The following is a 20,903-nucleotide window of genomic DNA, read 5'->3' as shown; positions in this document are numbered from 1 at the left end:
GCAATTATATCCAATGTGTTCTCTTAAGGAGAGGAACCCGCTTAACCTGCTTTTCCTGAAAAAATGCAGTTCAGTGCACGATTTCAAAACAGTAGGTTAAAAAAATATTTATATACTGACAGACAGGCCACATATCCATGACCAGATGCATCTGGAGCAATGGTGTTGTTGGGCAAACATCGTAACATGGTCATCTCCTGAATGGACTGGTTGACCAGTATTGGTGAAATAAGCGCTGTCTGACCATACTGAAGTCTCCCTGTTAAGAAAATGGCCCAAGTCATAATTAAGACAAAACAAATATAGGACTGAGTGTATTGAGAACAATGCAAATATAAAATCACCAACCATGCAGCACAAGAAAATGTACGTCCTCTTCACTGCAGGAGTCAGGGACACAAACACCCACAACATGCTGGACAGTTCCCTTTTGGTAATAAAAATATTTTGATCAAAATCAAATTTTCTTACCTTTTATTCAGATGCCAAGGCTACATTATATGTTCTATTATGGGACTGTTATTATTTTTACCTGTGAGAGAAATGCCTGGCAGTACTGTCCAGAGAAAGTAGGACCATGGGTAGATTGACACTGGTCCAGCGAACCAGTTTGGTTGACGTCACCTCCTGTAACATTGCCACCAATCCTTCCAGATGCATTGTGCACTGATAGATATGAATAGCAAAAAGGTACATACATTGCATACAGACAATTTCATCACTGAAGGAAGTCAAAAAATGTGAATCAGATGTATTCTGACTACTGACTACTTGACTACAATGGACACTGAAGCTATTGCTTTATAAAGGAGCTGATTGCTGTAGGTGGAGAAACCCCCCCCAATTTTTTGTTTACACTGAGTGTATGTGTATGTGTCATGGTACTAAATATGTTTTTTTTTGTTGATATTACTAACTTTCACTAAACAAGCCGGCATATAAAATGTACTTCCTGGTCTGTGGTCTTTTGCTGCTTAATTAGTACATTTACTGCTCCCACACTAGCCTCTGGTCCTATAGAGCTGTTAGCCTCACAGGTGTTACACTAAGGATGGAGTGTGTTATTTGCTGTACAGACTGTAAAGCCCTTAAAGGCAATTGTGTTTGTGATGCTGGGCTGTACAAATCAAAATTGACTGGACTTGACTTGACATCTTGAGGAATGCAGGGGGTTCTTCATGACCTTTAATGAGTCTGTGGTGGGATCAGCTATCTTTTGTGGAGTGGCCTACTGGGGCAGTGGCAACAGCAAACAGTTCAAGGCTCGGATGTCTAACTTTGGCGACTACGTCTTCTGTTGTCTAAATGTTTTTTTTGCTTGTTGAGAGATTAATACTCCACCGACCAGTGTGGCGGAAATGCAGTTCAGTTGATGACGCAAATAGCGTCATGCGTGCGATGCATGTTGGGTGTTCATGCGCTGCGCCCAAAAGTATAGCAGGGCCTTCATTGATCCGCCTTAAATGTCTGAAGGAGGGGAATCACCTTCTCCCTGCTACTGTACAACACCATTGCTCTTAGTAGACCACTCCACTCAAACCCCCTCTTTAATCCTCATTAATGTGACTGTATATCAGTGCAATTCTTTTTTTAAGTGTTTATTAGTGTGTCTTATTTAAGTGTTTTGCCATTCACACACTTCAACATGGGGTTAAGTGTCTTGGTCAAGGACACATATACTAGCAGGGTCAGGAATTGAACCCACAGCCTTCCAGTTGAAAGACAACTACCATGGCTCAATCCTAACTCCTCACTTTTTTCAAACTTTCACTTATAAACTTAAGTACATTTTATATCAGAAAAAATACTTTTTCATACTTACATACAGTAAATGACAAGTACTTTAAGATCTGTCATTTACTGTACTTAAGTAATTAAATTCTGTTTAGGGCCCCAATACTTTCACTTTTATATTCTAAGAAAATGAAATATGCAAATGCTATGTATCTTTTTCCAGGTTATCTGAAGCATGTTATTCATCCTAAAAAAGACAAATAAGCTGCCTCAAAAGGAAGCATCACTTACTGAAAACAGTATATTCCTTCGGTGTCTCCTGGTTAATTTCCCAGATAAAGGTGTTGGTGTCCTCCTCACATCTTTGAGACACATTCAAGGCCTGTGTATTCTCCAGCCCCAAACTAGTCCCTGCAAACAGAAAGAACAATACCAAACACAGCGCCATTTCAGGACTGACTGCAAAGTTGAGTTGGAAAGATTATATGTGAAATAGGAAGGAGGAGACAAAAGCGGGGAGTAGAGTGAAAGACCACCTACTTTAGCTGTTGTGACCCATTATAAACAAACTGTAGGTTTGTTTGTATTTGGTTTAAAGATGCCTGAAGAGACCCATGTGAATATAATGTTTTTTATGAGGACATCACTTTTGTGTATCACTCAGTTGATATTATAACCAGATGGAAAAGCCTTTGATCAGATTGCCACATTTGGGGGCCGAGGACATCATTTCATGTGTTACCTGACAGTAATTCTGCTTAGGGCCCCAATTTATCCTGGGGCAGCCCTGTGTAAATAGGGTAAAAGCCAATTTAGTTCAATTGGAAGGCCAAATACCCTTAAGAGCTTTAAAAACCAATAAAGATTCAACAGAATAGGAAGAACAGGAAACATGAGAGTGTTACATTTTTACAACCCATGTAAGAAACTTTCAATTGAAGCAATGGATGAATGCATACATTGAGGGTCAAATTACGGAGCCCTTCTGGTGACATGGGTGGAAAAAAAAATTTCCGTGGCCACAAATTAATAACGCGTGGGAACGAGATCTTATTCCGTGGCCACGACTTGCTTAAATGCGTGCGAACGAGATGATTATTAGGTGGCCACGAATTAATAACGCGTGGCCACAAGAAATGTGTATGGTGAATAAAAACGTGTAAGTCCCATCGTTGTGTGGGCATGATATGCGCATCAGTGCTTTTATAGCCGGTTCAGTGTCACAGCACCGTGGACAGCACTGTTTGCTTGTGTGTGTACAGGTGCAGCGCAATCGATAGACAGAGACTGTGTCACTCAGTTTAATCTTGTAAATAAAACTTTAAAAAAAAAAATTTAATTTTCCCTCTATTGACGTAAATGACGTGAAGTGAGGAAAGAGAGAGACAGGCAGCGGCTCCTTCAAGACCCAGGACCTTCTCTCTCCCTCTGACCCGCCGGAATAGAACAGCACCCTCTCGGTGTTCTGAGTCCATCAAAATAGACTATAGCATGAATTAGAAAACAAAGAAATTCTTTGTAAAATCAGATGTTCAGAAGCAGTGAACACACCACCCATCAGAATCATATGATCTTTATATGATGGTATTTATATAATTTGGGCACCCACGGGCAAAAAAAAAAATCGGTGCCTATGACACCACCCCATCAATCTGGAACTTGAATCATCTCCTGGCCACACGTTATTAATTTGTGGCGTTATTAATATTTTTTTGTCCACCTTTGTCACCAGACGGGCTCCATATAAAATGATATGTTGATGTAATTTTAACGCGCATAGTACGCGTGTCAAATAGTCTCTACATGTGTGATGCAATATTTTTTCTCTGAACTGTAAAATAAAACCTGAATAGTTGTGAAATACTCATGTAAAGTTCAAGTACTTTGAGTGCAACAACTAAGTTTAGGTACTCAGTTGTATTCCATCACTGATGAGTGAACTTTTAAAATGCTCAGCAGAGGCCTGTTTTCATCAAAAGGACTCAAACATAATTGCGTCAAACATTTCTTTTAATAACTTCACAAGTAAGTAAACATCCAGAATAAAATGTATTCATACAAAGATCTGCAAGTGACCTCAAGAAAGACATTGGAAATCCTAAGAAAGTGCACTTTCAAAGTAGTTCCTCGGGTGCACCGTTCATAAAACTCTCCCCAGAAGCCAGAAAGTAGATGTTTTACCTTCAACGTTTTGCTCTGTGAAATAAAAATGCGGTGTTGTGGGATGTAAATGGCCTAAACAGATCGGTCCACTCCCATTATATCCCCAGGTTGAATTTGCCAGGAATTGTCATTGAAGGGCTTCACTGCATGTCTTCTGGCTGAGCTATAGATATAGACCTACAGTATGTCTGATTATAAAGGCTGCATCTCTCGGTTTCATTAAAAATAATAATGTCGCTATCATTTTCCTTTCGGGAGATAGACGCAAACAGCAATACCCCGACTTCATAAACAACAACGTTAACCTTTAGGCGACCTAAAACCTGGGTTCAGTAAGCAGAACAGTTTAATAAATGTTAAACCTTACCTGCTAACTGGTGCACTCTCGCCTTTTCTCGTTTCATTCTTCTTTTGATTTTCTTGTTTTGTTTATACCTACTTCCGTTATGACTTTATTCTCATAATTGTATGACTTTTAATCTCATAAATTTACGACTTTATTCCCGAAGTCTCTAACTGAGTGTTAGAGGTACCCGTAGTTGAGTGACGCCATACAGAAGTTAACAATTTAATTTAATTGTCACTGCCTGTTCTATTGATGAGGCTAGGCATCAATAGAACAGGGGGCAGTGATAATTAAATTAAATTAAATTAAATTAAATTAAATTAAATTAAATTAAATTAAATTAAATTAAATTATTATATAATTGTAAATAATTGTAAATGTAAATTATATAAATTATTATTAGAGCAGGGCAGAAAATTAGAAAACATTCTACCACACAGGATACATTTTTTATTTCAATTAAATTGTGTGTTGTATTTAATACAAAACAATCTAGGGTTTGAGAAAACAGAACACACTCTACAAAGGACAGTCCAAACCAGACCCGTCGCCAGACCTTAGTTTTAAGGGGGGCATATGAAATGCATGGGGGGGAACAATTATTAGCCTACAGTATGTATAGTTTTTTATTATCCTATACTCTATTCGTGCAGCATGTAATCATCACGTTAAACATAACCAACAGCAATATGACCAGGTATAGCCTATAACCAGTGCGTCATTTGTAAATCATGAGGTGCCGGAACACATACAGAAAATAGTGCTGAACACGCACATGCCCACTTACAATGCTGTGGGACTTACAAGCATCAATTTAAAATAATATGATAATATAAAATGTTATGACAATAATTTACAATTATTAAATGACAATGTGTTGATACAGTTTCAATTGTGTTTTCTGATGTCCACTGTATCTATTTACGGTTGTATTTTAGGAAGTAGGGCTTCTCAATCAGCACAGTCAACATGTAGCCAATCAACAGTGACGGCAGTAAGCGGCCAAAGTACAGGATCATCTACCAAGAGAGGATGGAGAAATACATTAAACAAAGTGAAAACACCACAGATGGACACACTAAATCACCCAGTGACATTGACTGTTTAAAGCACTTACAAAGTTGAAGACTGTGAAGTGAAATGTGTTTTCTTGCACTCCATTATGCAGGGATATTACAATAGGATGGAACAAATAGGCAGCAAAACTAATGTTGGAAATTGGAATCCAGAAACCCAGTGACAAGACACTCTTGATTAAACCTGCAGAATAACAATAGAAAAAAATCAAATTAAACACAGACTTCTGAAAATGTTTACCATGTAACACTGTCCTATAGTCACGTAACACTTCAGAAATGTGCATTTGTCCAATGTATTTGTTCTCATTTGTATCATTTTTTCAGCTATATTGTAGTAATGTAATGTTAAACTGCAAGTTGAGCTCAAAATTAAAAATGTAGTTTGGTATTCTATTCAATTGCATTTTGTGTGTACAATATTTTATTATTTTTGACCCATAGTAAGACCACATTGGGATTGAAAATGTCTTACAATAGGGCCAAGACAGGCAGCAGCAGTGTGCTGTTTCGACTCTGGAACATTTCTGTAATTTACCTCCATATCCTTCCTCACAGGCAACAATGATCCAGACGATAGCCAAAGCCCAGACTGTTCTGTGCAGTCCCTGATAGAGGGCATGTGGCACAGATGGGTAGTCTGGGGTCTCCCTGAGGGCAAAGGCCAAGCCAAACACCACTGCCATGAGGAAAATAGTGCAGAACCAACCGAGTGCTGCCTGCCACTGCCAGCAAAAGCAACAGTGAGTACTGTACACAAACATCATGTGTTCAATGTGTGGTTCAGATTTTTGCTGAACGACTAAGATGTATGTTATGATTCTTAAAAAGTCTGAAATCATTCTTACCTTTTTCTTTATGAGCTGATCTTTTTTTGTCACAAAGTGTATTCCAAGCAGGATCCCAAGTAAATATGGGCCATATCTTGTGTAAGGTTTAGTATAGTACATTGTTAATTGTGATTGCCTTTCCTCCGGGCTCCTGCAAAACATTTCATTATATTTTAATATCCAGTGACCATAGATGTATCTATTTATCCATATTTGACAAATGAAATATCAGAGTCACACTACAATAATGTATTTAATTCTTAAAATGTCTGTAATTAATTGCACCAGACCACAATCCTTGAATCTTACCATGTTCCTGGTATATAGACTAGAAAGTGATTTAGTGCTGTCAAAATGGCACCAGCAGCAGTGGTTAGTAGCAACAAACCTCCTACCACAGCTGCAAACACACCTCTGTTCCTGATAAACACAAATAAGATGTGTGAGATTACATGTGTACAATTGCCAATGTGTGTAGCTCGTTTATGATGGCACATTTAAATGAATTTTGGAGCAATATGAAAGACATTGAACTTACAATTTGTGAAGATAGAGTAACACAGGAGTGGTGGCATAAAACTGGAAGTCTAGACTTAAGTACCATGTCCAAGGTAAACACTAGAGAGAGAATTGGAAATAATAATTATAATAAGAAGAAATACATCAAAAATATAACCAGAGCCACTATATCATAGTGAAACTTACTGTGTGCTCATAATTTATGAGATTGTTGATGAACAGAATGTTAGCCCACCAATATTTCTTGCAAGTTTCTACTTCTTTCAAATATGCCATGTAGGGTCCCCACTTGACCAGCGAGTACACACCGATCAATAGACACAGACAGAATATATGTAGTGGCTGAATCCTGTTTTGAAGTAAAGACAAAGAGAAATTGTAGAATCTACTTTGCTAATGTGACTTGAACATCATATTTAGTCCCATTCAGACGTGGTATTAACATCCATCCTGAGTGATCTGACCACATGTGAACAGATGTAAGTACAGATCTGAAGAGAGATTTTATTAGTTCTTTTTGTTACCTTTTTAGGAGAGAAAAATCTAAGAAAATAAGAAGGAAGCATTTTGGAGTACTAATGTAACAGGTAGTGGTATGAGCCAATTGCGGTACCCTGAAATACAGAATTAGGAGGATTTGTCCTCCTAATTCAACAGCAGCTAGGGTACAGAGAGGACCCTGGACAGGTCACCAGACCATCACAGGGCCACACATAGAGACAAACAACCATCCACTCTCACACTCACAGTCAATTTAGAGTGTCCAATTTGCCTAATCCCCAAATCTGCATGTTTTTGGACTGTGGGAGGAAACCAGAGAACCTGGAGAAAACCCAATCACAGGGAGAACATGCAAACTTGAACAAACCCCCGGTCTGCTGTGGGTCCTACATCAACCGTGTGGACCCACAGCAGATCAGAGTCCACAAAAAGGAAGGTAAACCAGTACTTCCTCGCTCAACAAAGACAGAGCATGCTGGGCAGCCCTTGGAACAGGCATTGGTGGGTGTATCTTTCAGGTAGATGGGAGCAGGCGCAGGGAAGGTAAGGAGAAGTGCTTTTGAAAGGTTTGAAGCTATTTTGAAGTATTTATTTAGAGATTTTCTATTCTATTTCTATTCTTTTGAACATGTAACATTTTTATTTAACTTCATTGTAACTTGGTCAGAGCAGGTCTGTGTCTCTGTGTGTGGCTGTGTGTTTGTGTCCAGGTATTACTCATGTTGTGGGGACCTTAATCTGTCTACACAGTATTCATTTGTCCAATTTGTTACCAGCACCATCCACATTATTACAGTATTTTAATATTTTACTCCAGCTCCAGCTACGTCAGCTTTGTGGAGGGATTTATCGCTTGGGGTGGATGTCAATACCAGGCCTTAAAGTTATTCTTGAAACTTTATCCAGAGTTCATGTCTGAAAATGGCTAAAATGTATCTTTGTGAAGTAATGAATATACAACACCTTTTGATCCTGCTGTAGAAGTAGTTTCCCACCACAGAGACACTCAGTTTGCCCTCTGCCCTGTTGATGGAGCCTAACAGAGACTTGGCACTAAGCATACCCCTGAAACACAAAAGTGAAATCTGGTAAGTTAGAGCTAACCATTATAATAATAACAATGCTAATGATAATAATAATAATTATTATTATTATAATACATGGTTTTACGCTCACCCAAGCACTAAGAAGGTGTCTACAGCCAGAAAACCTGGTCCAGCCGTGATAATATGAAAAAGGCTGCTCCTTATATATTCAAACCATTCTTCAGCATTATCTGCAAAGCATATAATTACCTTAAATTGATAAAGAAATAGTGGATATGACTTGCAGTCTAAATAAGCATCTACTAGTAAACCTAGACATACCGATGTTGTAGTAATAAGTGGATGTGCTATTATGGCCACATATGATCCATAACAGAGAGAGAGCACGGATTCCATTCAGGGAGGAGTATCCTCCTCCTGGGATTGATGAGGTTGTGCTGAAGACACCACGGCAGGTATTCTGTAGAGAAAATGCCTGCAGCCACCGCTCCAGACAGCGTCGTGGAAAACAGACTGGTTTGTGTTTATCTATAAAGACACAATTCAAAAGAGCAATTTCTTAGTGTAACGTGTTGAACTGAAAAAAAGGTGTCTACTGCAATAGTATTGAATTTTGGTACAATGTACATTAAGTGTACATTGCCTTCATATCTAGTTACAAAATGTAGCAACTGGTCTGTGCTTGTATTTAGAGGTATTTGTTTGTACAAAATGATGAATTCAGACCATTTTGCAGAGCAATTACATGCACCAAACTTATAATAAATACTGTACGTACTAAACTCCTCTGAAGTACTTATGTTCATGTCACTGCTGCAGGAGTCATTGGACTTCAAACCCCCATAAAGGTTTAGTGCAGTGTTTTTACAGCATGCCTCTGGAGATGGACTGACATCCTTGTTCTTTTGCCAGCTTAACAAAGCAGTGAACATGGTAGCTGCTAGAGGAATTGCAACCATTAAGCAACACACAAACCTGCAAAAGAAGAGGTATAAGTACATCAGGAATGTATTTTTGGTGAATATCCAAGTGCTCACAGTATGAATTTGTGAGTAAAAGTGAAGTGTTTTGCAATTATATCCAATGTGTTCTCTTAAGGAGAGGAACCCGCTTAACCTGCTTTTCCTGAAAAAATGCAGTTCAGTGCACGATTTCAAAACAGTAGGTTAAAAAAATATTTATATACTGACAGACAGGCCACATATCCATGACCAGATGCATCTGGAGCAATGGTGTTGTTGGGCAAACATCGTAACATGGTCATCTCCTGAATGGACTGGTTGACCAGTATTGGTGAAATAAGCGCTGTCTGACCATACTGAAGTCTCCCTGTTAAGAAAATGGCCCAAGTCATAATTAAGACAAAACAAATATAGGACTGAGTGTATTGAGAACAATGCAAATATAAAATCACCAACCATGCAGCACAAGAAAATGTACGTCCTCTTCACTGCAGGAGTCAGGGACACAAACACCCACAACATGCTGGACAGTTCCCTTTTGGTAATAAAAATATTTTGATCAAAATCAAATTTTCTTACCTTTTATTCAGATGCCAAGGCTACATTATATGTTCTATTATGGGACTGTTATTATTTTTACCTGTGAGAGAAATGCCTGGCAGTACTGTCCAGAGAAAGTAGGACCATGGGCAGATTGACACTGGTCCAGCGAACCAGTTTGGTTGACGTCACCTCCTGTAACATTGCCACCAATCCTTCCAGATGCATTGTGCACTGATAGATATGAATAGCAAAAAGGTACATACATTGCATACAGACAATTTCATCACTGAAGGAAGTCAAAAAATGTGAATCAGATGTATTCTGACTACTGACTACTTGACTACAATGGACACTGAAGCTATTGCTTTATAATGGAGCTGATTGCTGTAGGTGGAGAAACCCCCCCCAATTTTTTGTTTACACTGAGTGTATGTGTATGTGTCATGGTACTAAATATGTTTTTTTTTGTTGATATTACTAACTTTCACTAAACAAGCCGGCATATAAAATGTACTTCCTGGTCTGTGGTCTTTTGCTGCTTAATTAGTACATTTACTGCTCCCACACTAGCCTCTGGTCCTATAGAGCTGTTAGCCTCACAGGTGTTACACTAAGGATGGAGTGTGTTATTTGCTGTACAGACTGTAAAGCCCTTAAAGGCAATTGTGTTTGTGATGCTGGGCTGTACAAATCAAAATTGACTGGACTTGACTTGACATCTTGAGGAATGCAGGGGGTTCTTCATGACCTTTAATGAGTCTGTGGTGGGATCAGCTATCTTTTGTGGAGTGGCCTACTGGGGCAGTGGCAACAGCAAACAGTTCAAGGCTCGGATGTCTAACTTTGGCGACTACGTCTTCTGTTGTCTAAATGTTTTTTTTGCTTGTTGAGAGATTAATACTCCACCGACCAGTGTGGCGGAAATGCAGTTCAGTTGATGACGCAAATAGCGTCATGCGTGCGATGCATGTTGGGTGTTCATGCGCTGCGCCCAAAAGTATAGCAGGGCCTTCATTGATCCGCCTTAAATGTCTGAAGGAGGGGAATCACCTTCTCCCTGCTACTGTACAACACCATTGCTCTTAGTAGACCACTCCACTCAAACCCCCTCTTTAATCCTCATTAATGTGACTGTATATCAGTGCAATTCTTTTTTTAAGTGTTTATTAGTGTGTCTTATTTAAGTGTTTTGCCATTCACACACTTCAACATGGGGTTAAGTGTCTTGGTCAAGGACACATATACTAGCAGGGTCAGGAATTGAACCCACAGCCTTCCAGTTGAAAGACAACTACCATGGCTCAATCCTAACTCCTCACTTTTTTCAAACTTTCACTTATAAACTTAAGTACATTTTATATCAGAAAAAATACTTTTTCATACTTACATACAGTAAATGACAAGTACTTTAAGATCTGTCATTTACTGTACTTAAGTAATTAAATTCTGTTTAGGGCCCCAATACTTTCACTTTTATATTCTAAGAAAATGAAATATGCAAATGCTATGTATCTTTTTCCAGGTTATCTGAAGCATGTTATTCATCCTAAAAAAGACAAATAAGCTGCCTCAAAAGGAAGCATCACTTACTGAAAACAGTATATTCCTTCGGTGTCTCCTGGTTAATTTCCCAGATAAAGGTGTTGGTGTCCTCCTCACATCTTTGAGACACATTCAAGGCCTGTGTATTCTCCAGCCCCAAACTAGTCCCTGCAAACAGAAAGAACAATACCAAACACAGCGCCATTTCAGGACTGACTGCAAAGTTGAGTTGGAAAGATTATATGTGAAATAGGAAGGAGGAGACAAAAGCGGGGAGTAGAGTGAAAGACCACCTACTTTAGCTGTTGTGACCCATTATAAACAAACTGTAGGTTTGTTTGTATTTGGTTTAAAGATGCCTGAAGAGACCCATGTGAATATAATGTTTTTTATGAGGACATCACTTTTGTGTATCACTCAGTTGATATTATAACCAGATGGAAAAGCCTTTGATCAGATTGCCACATTTGGGGGCCGAGGACATCATTTCATGTGTTACCTGACAGTAATTCTGCTTAGGGCCCCAATTTATCCTGGGGCAGCCCTGTGTAAATAGGGTAAAAGCCAATTTAGTTCAATTGGAAGGCCAAATACCCTTAAGAGCTTTAAAAACCAATAAAGATTCAACAGAATAGGAAGAACAGGAAACATGAGAGTGTTACATTTTTACAACCCATGTAAGAAACTTTCAATTGAAGCAATGGATGAATGCATACATTGAGGGTCAAATTACGGAGCCCTTCTGGTGACATGGGTGGAAAAAAAAATTTCCGTGGCCACAAATTAATAACGCGTGGGAACGAGATCTTATTCCGTGGCCACGACTTGCTTAAATGCGTGCGAACGAGATGATTATTAGGTGGCCACGAATTAATAACGCGTGGCCACAAGAAATGTGTATGGTGAATAAAAACGTGTAAGTCCCATCGTTGTGTGGGCATGATATGCGCATCAGTGCTTTTATAGCCGGTTCAGTGTCACAGCACCGTGGACAGCACTGTTTGTTTGTGTGTGTACAGGTGCAGCGCAATCGATAGACAGAGACTGTGTCACTCAGTTTAATCTTGTAAATAAAACTTTAAAAAAAAAAATTCAATTTTCCCTCTATTGACGTAAATGACGTGAAGTGAGGAAAGAGAGAGACAGGCAGCGGCTCCTTCAAGACCCAGGACCTTCTCTCTCCCTCTGACCCACCGGAATAGAACAGCACCCTCTCGGTGTTCTGAGTCCATCAAAATAGACTATAGCATGAATTAGAAAACAAAGAAATTCTTTGTAAAATCAGATGTTCAGAAGCAGTGAACACACCACCCATCAGAATCATATGATCTTTATATGATGGTATTTATATAATTTGGGCACCCACGGGCAAAAAATAAAATCGGTGCCTATGACACCACCCCATCAATCTGGAACTTGAATCATCTCCTGGCCACACGTTATTAATTTGTGGCGTTATTAATATTTTTTTGTCCACCTTTGTCACCAGACGGGCTCCATATAAAATGATATGTTGATGTAATTTTAACGCGCATAGTACGCGTGTCAAATAGTCTCTACATGTGTGATGCAATATTTTTTCTCTGAACTGTAAAATAAAACCTGAATAGTTGTGAAATACTCATGTAAAGTTCAAGTACTTTGAGTGCAACAACTAAGTTTAGGTACTCAGTTGTATTCCATCACTGATGAGTGAACTTTTAAAATGCTCAGCAGAGGCCTGTTTTCATCAAAAGGACTCAAACATAATTGCGTCAAACATTTCTTTTAATAACTTCACAAGTAAGTAAACATCCAGAATAAAATGTATTCATACAAAGATCTGCAAGTGACCTCAAGAAAGACATTGGAAATCCTAAGAAAGTGCACTTTCAAAGTAGTTCCTCGGGTGCACCGTTCATAAAACTCTCCCCAGAAGCCAGAAAGTAGATGTTTTACCTTCAACGTTTTGCTCTGTGAAATAAAAATGCGGTGTTGTGGGATGTAAATGGCCTAAACAGATCGGTCCACTCCCATTATATCCCCAGGTTGAATTTGCCAGGAATTGTCATTGAAGGGCTTCACTGCATGTCTTCTGGCTGAGCTATAGATATAGACCTACAGTATGTCTGATTATAAAGGCTGCATCTCTCGGTTTCATTAAAAATAATAATGTCGCTATCATTTTCCTTTCGGGAGATAGACGCAAACAGCAATACCCCGACTTCATAAACAACAACGTTAACCTTTAGGCGACCTAAAACCTGGGTTCAGTAAGCAGAACAGTTTAATAAATGTTAAACCTTACCTGCTAACTGGTGCACTCTCGCCTTTTCTCGTTTCATTCTTCTTTTGATTTTCTTGTTTTGTTTATACCTACTTCCGTTATGACTTTATTCTCATAATTGTATGACTTTTAATCTCATAAATTTACGACTTTATTCCCGAAGTCTCTAACTGAGTGTTAGAGGTACCCGTAGTTGAGTGACGCCATACAGAAGTTAACAATTTAATTTAATTGTCACTGCCTGTTCTATTGATGAGGCTAGGCATCAATAGAACAGGGGGCAGTGATAATTAAATTAAATTAAATTAAATTAAATTAAATTAAATTAAATTAAATTAAATTAAATTAAATTATTATATAATTGTAAATAATTGTAAATGTAAATTATATAAATTATTATTAGAGCAGGGCAGAAAATTAGAAAACATTCTACCACACAGGATACATTTTTTATTTCAATTAAATTGTGTGTTGTATTTAATACAAAACAATCTAGGGTTTGAGAAAACAGAACACACTCTACAAAGGACAGTCCAAACCAGACCCGTCGCCAGACCTTAGTTTTAAGGGGGGCATATGAAATGCATGGGGGGGAACAATTATTAGCCTACAGTATGTATAGTTTTTTATTATCCTATACTCTATTCGTGCAGCATGTAATCATCACGTTAAACATAACCAACAGCAATATGACCAGGTATAGCCTATAACCAGTGCGTCATTTGTAAATCATGAGGTGCCGGAACACATACAGAAAATAGTGCTGAACACGCACATGCCCACTTACAATGCTGTGGGACTTACAAGCATCAATTTAAAATAATATGATAATATAAAATGTTATGACAATAATTTACAATTATTAAATGACAATGTGTTGATACAGTTTCAATTGTGTTTTCTGATGTCCACTGTATCTATTTACGGTTGTATTTTAGGAAGTAGGGCTTCTCAATCAGCACAGTCAACATGTAGCCAATCAACAGTGACGGCAGTAAGCGGCCAAAGTACAGGATCATCTACCAAGAGAGGATGGAGAAATACATTAAACAAAGTGAAAACACCACAGATGGACACACTAAATCACCCAGTGACATTGACTGTTTAAAGCACTTACAAAGTTGAAGACTGTGAAGTGAAATGTGTTTTCTTGCACTCCATTATGCAGGGATATTACAATAGGATGGAACAAATAGGCAGCAAAACTAATGTTGGAAATTGGAATCCAGAAACCCAGTGACAAGACACTCTTGATTAAACCTGCAGAATAACAATAGAAAAAAATCAAATTAAACACAGACTTCTGAAAATGTTTACCATGTAACACTGTCCTATAGTCACGTAACACTTCAGAAATGTGCATTTGTCCAATGTATTTGTTCTCATTTGTATCATTTTTTCAGCTATATTGTAGTAATGTAATGTTAAACTGCAAGTTGAGCTCAAAATTAAAAATGTAGTTTGGTATTCTATTCAATTGCATTTTGTGTGTACAATATTTTATTATTTTTGACCCATAGTAAGACCACATTGGGATTGAAAATGTCTTACAATAGGGCCAAGACAGGCAGCAGCAGTGTGCTGTTTCGACTCTGGAACATTTCTGTAATTTACCTCCATATCCTTCCTCACAGGCAACAATGATCCAGACGATAGCCAAAGCCCAGACTGTTCTGTGCAGTCCCTGATAGAGGGCATGTGGCACAGATGGGTAGTCTGGGGTCTCCCTGAGGGCAAAGGCCAAGCCAAACACCACTGCCATGAGGAAAATAGTGCAGAACCAACCGAGTGCTGCCTGCCACTGCCAGCAAAAGCAACAGTGAGTACTGTACACAAACATCATGTGTTCAATGTGTGGTTCAGATTTTTGCTGAACGACTAAGATGTATGTTATGATTCTTAAAAAGTCTGAAATCATTCTTACCTTTTTCTTTATGAGCTGATCTTTTTTTGTCACAAAGTGTATTCCAAGCAGGATCCCAAGTAAATATGGGCCATATCTTGTGTAAGGTTTAGTATAGTACATTGTTAATTGTGATTGCCTTTCCTCCGGGCTCCTGCAAAACATTTCATTATATTTTAATATCCAGTGACCATAGATGTATCTATTTATCCATATTTGACAAATGAAATATCAGAGTCACACTACAATAATGTATTTAATTCTTAAAATGTCTGTAATTAATTGCACCAGACCACAATCCTTGAATCTTACCATGTTCCTGGTATATAGACTAGAAAGTGATTTAGTGCTGTCAAAATGGCACCAGCAGCAGTGGTTAGTAGCAACAAACCTCCTACCACAGCTGCAAACACACCTCTGTTCCTGATAAACACAAATAAGATGTGTGAGATTACATGTGTACAATTGCCAATGTGTGTAGCTCGTTTATGATGGCACATTTAAATGAATTTTGGAGCAATATGAAAGACATTGAACTTACAATTTGTGAAGATAGAGTAACACAGGAGTGGTGGCATAAAACTGGAAGTCTAGACTTAAGTACCATGTCCAAGGTAAACACTAGAGAGAGAATTGGAAATAATAATTATAATAAGAAGAAATACATCAAAAATATAACCAGAGCCACTATATCATAGTGAAACTTACTGTGTGCTCATAATTTATGAGATTGTTGATGAACAGAATGTTAGCCCACCAATATTTCTTGCAAGTTTCTACTTCTTTCAAATATGCCATGTAGGGTCCCCACTTGACCAGCGAGTACACACCGATCAATAGACACAGACAGAATATATGTAGTGGCTGAATCCTGTTTTGAAGTAAAGACAAAGAGAAATTGTAGAATCTACTTTGCTAATGTGACTTGAACATCATATTTAGTCCCATTCAGACGTGGTATTAACATCCATCCTGAGTGATCTGACCACATGTGAACAGATGTAAGTACAGATCTGAAGAGAGATTTTATTAGTTCTTTTTGTTACCTTTTTAGGAGAGAAAAATCTAAGAAAATAAGAAGGAAGCATTTTGGAGTACTAATGTAACAGGTAGTGGTATGAGCCAATTGCGGTACCCTGAAATACAGAATTAGGAGGATTTGTCCTCCTAATTCAACAGCAGCTAGGGTACAGAGAGGACCCTGGACAGGTCACCAGACCATCACAGGGCCACACATAGAGACAAACAACCATCCACTCTCACACTCACAGTCAATTTAGAGTGTCCAATTTGCCTAATCCCCAAATCTGCATGTTTTTGGACTGTGGGAGGAAACCAGAGAACCTGGAGAAAACCCAATCACAGGGAGAACATGCAAACTTGAACAAACCCCCGGTCTGCTGTGGGTCCTACATCAACCGTGTGGACCCACAGCAGATCAGAGTCCACAAAAAGGAAGGTAAACCAGTACTTCCTCGCTCAACAAAGACAGAGCATGCTGGGCAGCCCTTGGAACAGGCATTGGTGGGTGTATCTTTCAGGTAGATGGGAGCAGGCGCAGGGAAGGTAAGGAGAAGTGCTTTTGAAAGGTTTGAAGCTATTTTGAAGTATTTATTTAGAGATTTTCTATTCTATTTCTATTCTTTTGAACATGTAACATTTTTATTTAACTTCATTGTAACTTGGTCAGAGCAGGTCTGTGTCTCTGTGTGTGGCTGTGTGTTTGTGTCCAGGTATTACTCATGTTGTGGGGACCTTAATCTGTCTACACAGTATTCATTTGTCCAATTTGTTACCAGCACCATCCACATTATTACAGTATTTTAATATTTTACTCCAGCTCCAGCTACGTCAGCTTTGTGGAGAGATTTATCGCTTGGGGTGGATGTCAATACCAGGCCTTAAAGTTATTCTTGAAACATTATCCAGAGTTCATGTCTGAAAATGGCTAAAATGTATCTTTGTGAAGTAATGAATATACAACACCTTTTGATCCTACTGTAGAAGTAGTTTCCCACCACAGAGACACTCAGTTTGCCCTCTGCCCTGTTGATGGAGCCTAACAGAGACTTGGCACTAAGCATACCCCTGAAACACAAAAGTGAAATCTGGTAAGTTAGAGCTAACCATTATAATAATAACAATGCTAATGATAATAATAATAATAATTATTATTATAATACATGGTTTTACGCTCACCCAAGCACTAAGAAGGTGTCTACAGCCAGAAAACCTGGTCCAGCCGTGATAATATGAAAAGGGCTGCTCCTTATATATTCAAACCATTCTTCAGCATTATCTGCAAAGCATATAATTACCTTAAATTGATAAAGAAATAGTGGATATGACTTGCAGTCTAAATAAGCATCTACTAGTAAACCTTGACATACCGATGTTGTAGAAATAAGTGAATGTGCTATTATGGCCACATATGATCCATAACAGAGAGAGAGCACGGATTCCATTCAGGGAGGAGTATCCTCCTCCTGGGATTGATGAGGTTGTGCTGAAGACACCACGGCAGGTATTCTGTAGAGAAAATGCCTGCAGCCACCGCTCCAGACAGTGTCGTGGAAAACAGACTGGTTTGTGTTTATCTATAAAGACACAATTCAAAAGAGCAATTTCTTAGTGTAACGTGTTGAACTGAAAAAAAGGTGTCTCTACTGCAATAGTATTGAATTTTGGTACAATGTACATTAAGTGTACATTGCCTTCATATCTAGTTACAAAATGTAGCAACTGGTCTGTGCTTGTATTTAGAGGTATTTGTTTGTACAAAATGATGAATTCAGACCATTTTGCAGAACAATCACATGCACCAAACTTATAATAAATACTGTACGTACTAAACTCCTCTGAAGTACTTATGTTCATGTCACTGCTGCAGGAGTCATTGGACTTCAAACCCCCATAAGGTTTAGTGCAGTGTTTTTACAGCATGCCTCTGGAGATGGACTGACATCCTTGTTCTTTTGCCAGCTTAACAAAGCAGTGAACATGGTAGCTGCTAGAGGAATTGCAACCATTAAGCAACACACAAACCTGCAAAAGAAGAGGTATAAGTACATCAGGAATGTATTTTTGGTGAATATCCAAGTGCTCACAGTATGAATTTGTGAGTAAAAGTGAAGTGTTTTGCAATTATATCCAATGTGTTCTCTTAAGGAGAGGAACCCGCTTAACCTGCTTTTCCTGAAAAAATGCAGTTCAGTGCACGATTTCAAAACAGTAGGTTAAAAAAATATTTATATACTGACAGACAGGCCACATATCCATGACTAGATGCATCTGGAGCAATGGTGTTGTTGGGCAAACATCGTAACATGGTCATCTCCTGAATGGACTGGTTGACCAGTATTGGTGAAATAAGCGCTGTCTGACCATACTGAAGTCTCCCTGTTAAGAAAATGGCCCAAGTCATAATTAAGACAAAACAAATATAGGACTGAGTGTATTGAGAACAATGCAAATATAAAATCACCAACCATGCAGCACAAGAAAATGTACGTCCTCTTCACTGCAGGAGTCAGGGACACAAACACCCACAACATGCTGGACAGTTCCCTTTTGGTAATAAAAATATTTTGATCAAAATCAAATTTTCTTACCTTTTATTCAGATGCCAAGGCTACATTATATGTTCTATTATGGGATTGTTATTATTTTTACCTGTGAGAGAAATGCCTGGCAGTACTGTCCAGAGAAAGTAGGACCATGGGCAGATTGACACTGGTCCAGCGAACCAGTTTGGTTGACGTCACCTCCTGTAACATTGCCACCAATCCTTCCAGATGCATTGTGCACTGATAGATATGAATAGCAAAAAGGTACATACATTGCATACAGACAATTTCATCACTGAAGGAAGTCAAAAAATGTGAATCAGATGTATTCTGACTACTGACTACTTGACTACAATGGACACTGAAGCTATTGCTTTATAAAGGAGCTGATTGCTGTAGGTGGAGAACCCCCCCCAATTTTTCAATCAAAGGCTTGTCCTTTTCTGAGGGTAACATGAGGAGCTGGAACCAACTCCAGGTGGTGTTGGGGCAAGCGGCATGGAACAAGATGATGAAGATAATAGTGATGACAATAATTGTCATTAATGTCATGATCTTCCCTCTCTGTCATCTCATTCACCTCAGCTCACCACCCCCTCCTTCTACTCCCATGCTTGCCAGCCACTCCCTGCTCATTAGTCCAACTCTCCCCACCTGTTGAACTCAGCTGCCTCTGATCACCAATACACGCAGTATATAAACTCATCTCTCAGTTCACTCAGTGCCAGATTGTTTTACGTCGCCAGTACTAGTCTCTCCAGCGTTTTCGGGTTGATTCCCCGACCTCCCTGCTCTGTCTATGCCCCGGTGATCTACTCTGCCTTCTGACCCTGACAACGGATTCTGCCTGCTCCCTGCCTGACTTCTGCCTGCTTGTTCCTGTGGTGGAACAGCCCTGCATCTCTACCTGTCATCTCCCTTGTGTGGGCTTGTTGTCTTGGGCTCAAGTTCCCTCTGCATTTCACGTCACATTCTCGATGTCACAAAAGCAAGAGTATGTTTTAAGTTAATAAATGAATAAATAATTCAAGTTCATGTTTAATGTGATATTAATAATGAAGTTAAGGAAAAATAGTCATACTGTTTCTTTTGGAATGTAATGGCATGGTATGTTATGTTACATTACGCAAATGTGAATGTAACGCTATGTATAGCTCCGTATAGCAGCCAGCCAGACAGTAGAGAGAACGAGAGCAGAGCGATCTATTTAGCAGAAGAAAAAAGGAAAAAAGTGGCATTTAACTCGGGAAATCAACCTTTTTAGATGTTTTAAGCATATTTTCCTGTTTCATGGATGATTTTTCTTTGTTTGAAATTCAATGTTGATTTTAGTTGTGTATTAGGACATTGGTGAACCAGTTTTTGTGTTACTGTGGAATATTTGCTTCTCTGGTAAACAAATTGACTACATTTGAGAGAAATAACTAGGATTAAAAGAGAAAATCCTCGAGGTATACAGTTGAAAGACAACTACCATGGCTCAATCTTAACTCTTTGCTTTTTTAAAACTTCCCCTTATAAACTTAAGTACATTTTATATCAGAAAAATACTTTTTCACATTTATGTACAGTAAATGACATGTACTTTAAGATTTGTCATTTACTGTACTTAAGTCTTTAAATTCTGTTTGTTGCCCCAATGCTTTCACTTTTATATTCTAAAAAAATGAAATATGCAAATGATATGTATCTTTTTCCAGGTTATCTGAAGCATGTTATCCATCCTAAAAAAGACAAATAAGCTGCCTCAAAAGGCAGCACCACTTACTGAAAACAGCATATTCCTTGGTTGTCTCCTGGTTAATTTCCCAGATAAAGGTGTTGGTGTCCTCCTCACATCTTTGAGACACATTCAAGGCCTGTGTATTCTCCAGCCCCAAACTAGTCCCTGCAATCAGAAAGAACA

The 20,903-nt window shown here is 38.6% G+C and overlaps 3 protein-coding genes and 1 long non-coding RNA gene across 5 annotated transcripts in view; 1 reads left to right on the top strand and 3 right to left on the bottom strand.

The window, feature by feature from the left end:
• LOC122758060 (O-acyltransferase like protein-like) overlaps nt 1-2,946 on the bottom strand; it is a 16,277-nt gene extending 13,331 nt beyond the window's left edge. For both annotated transcript variants that reach the window (XM_044011900.1, XM_044011899.1), the window contains exons 1-4: nt 2,026-2,946; nt 533-666; nt 349-427; nt 121-259 (exon numbers count right to left, since the gene is read on the bottom strand). In XM_044011900.1, the coding sequence (XP_043867835.1) occupies nt 121-259; nt 349-427; nt 533-666; nt 2,026-2,182 (509 nt within the window). In that variant the 5' untranslated portion in view covers nt 2,183-2,946. The remainder of the gene's footprint in view (nt 1-120; nt 260-348; nt 428-532; nt 667-2,025) is intronic.
• LOC122758066 overlaps nt 1-15,260 on the top strand; it is a 27,508-nt gene extending 12,248 nt beyond the window's left edge. Inside the window, exons 3-4 of the long non-coding RNA XR_006358117.1 lie at nt 5,878-6,062; nt 15,163-15,260. This is a non-coding gene — a long non-coding RNA (uncharacterized LOC122758066). The remainder of the gene's footprint in view (nt 1-5,877; nt 6,063-15,162) is intronic.
• On the bottom strand, nt 4,679-12,256 carry LOC122758062 (O-acyltransferase like protein-like). The gene is made up of 15 exons (XM_044011905.1): nt 11,311-12,256; nt 9,818-9,951; nt 9,634-9,712; nt 9,406-9,544; nt 8,994-9,190; nt 8,537-8,743; nt 8,346-8,445; nt 8,133-8,234; nt 6,855-7,017; nt 6,688-6,767; nt 6,459-6,569; nt 6,168-6,300; nt 5,858-6,044; nt 5,361-5,503; nt 4,679-5,262 (listed from the first exon to the last, which is right to left on the bottom strand). The coding sequence occupies exons 1-15, from the start codon at nt 11,465-11,467 to the stop codon at nt 5,161-5,163; spliced, it is 2,034 nt and encodes a 677-aa protein (XP_043867840.1). The 5' UTR covers nt 11,468-12,256; the 3' UTR covers nt 4,679-5,160.
• LOC122758065 (O-acyltransferase like protein-like) lies at nt 13,964-20,903 on the bottom strand. The gene is made up of 15 exons (XM_044011908.1): nt 20,766-20,903; nt 19,104-19,237; nt 18,920-18,998; nt 18,692-18,830; nt 18,281-18,476; nt 17,822-18,028; nt 17,631-17,730; nt 17,418-17,519; nt 16,140-16,302; nt 15,973-16,052; nt 15,744-15,854; nt 15,453-15,585; nt 15,143-15,329; nt 14,646-14,788; nt 13,964-14,547 (listed from the first exon to the last, which is right to left on the bottom strand). The coding sequence occupies exons 5-15, from the start codon at nt 18,306-18,308 to the stop codon at nt 14,446-14,448; spliced, it is 1,356 nt and encodes a 451-aa protein (XP_043867843.1). The 5' UTR covers nt 18,309-18,476; nt 18,692-18,830; nt 18,920-18,998; nt 19,104-19,237; nt 20,766-20,903; the 3' UTR covers nt 13,964-14,445.

This window comes from Solea senegalensis, linkage group LG21 (genome assembly GCF_019176455.1).
Source record: "Solea senegalensis isolate Sse05_10M linkage group LG21, IFAPA_SoseM_1, whole genome shotgun sequence".
NCBI lineage: Eukaryota > Metazoa > Chordata > Actinopteri > Pleuronectiformes > Soleidae > Solea > Solea senegalensis.
The sequence above is the reverse complement of the archived record's forward strand: the minus strand, read 5'-3'. Positions and strand labels throughout refer to the sequence as shown.

What these genes read in the sequence shown, in the direction of transcription:
- LOC122758065 (XM_044011908.1), bottom strand. Translation starts at nt 18,308, where the DNA reads ATGAACATAAGTACTTCAGAGGAGTTTA. An exon ending in TTACTCTATCTTCACAAATT is followed by an intron (nt 15,855 to 15,972) that starts GTAAGTTCAATG and finishes TGTGTTTATCAG; the next exon opens with GAACAGAGGTGTGTTTGCAG. An exon ending in GTCTATATACCAGGAACATG is followed by an intron (nt 15,586 to 15,743) that starts GTAAGATTCAAG and finishes AATGTTTTGCAG; the next exon opens with GAGCCCGGAGGAAAGGCAAT.
- LOC122758062 (XM_044011905.1), bottom strand. Translation starts at nt 11,467, where the DNA reads ATGGCGCTGTGTTTGGTATTGTTCTTTCTGTTTGCAGGGACTAGTTTG. An exon ending in TTCTACAGCAGGATCAAAAG is followed by an intron (nt 7,018 to 8,132) that starts GTGTTGTATATT and finishes ACTTCAAAACAG; the next exon opens with GATTCAGCCACTACATATAT. An exon ending in GTCTATATACCAGGAACATG is followed by an intron (nt 6,301 to 6,458) that starts GTAAGATTCAAG and finishes AATGTTTTGCAG; the next exon opens with GAGCCCGGAGGAAAGGCAAT.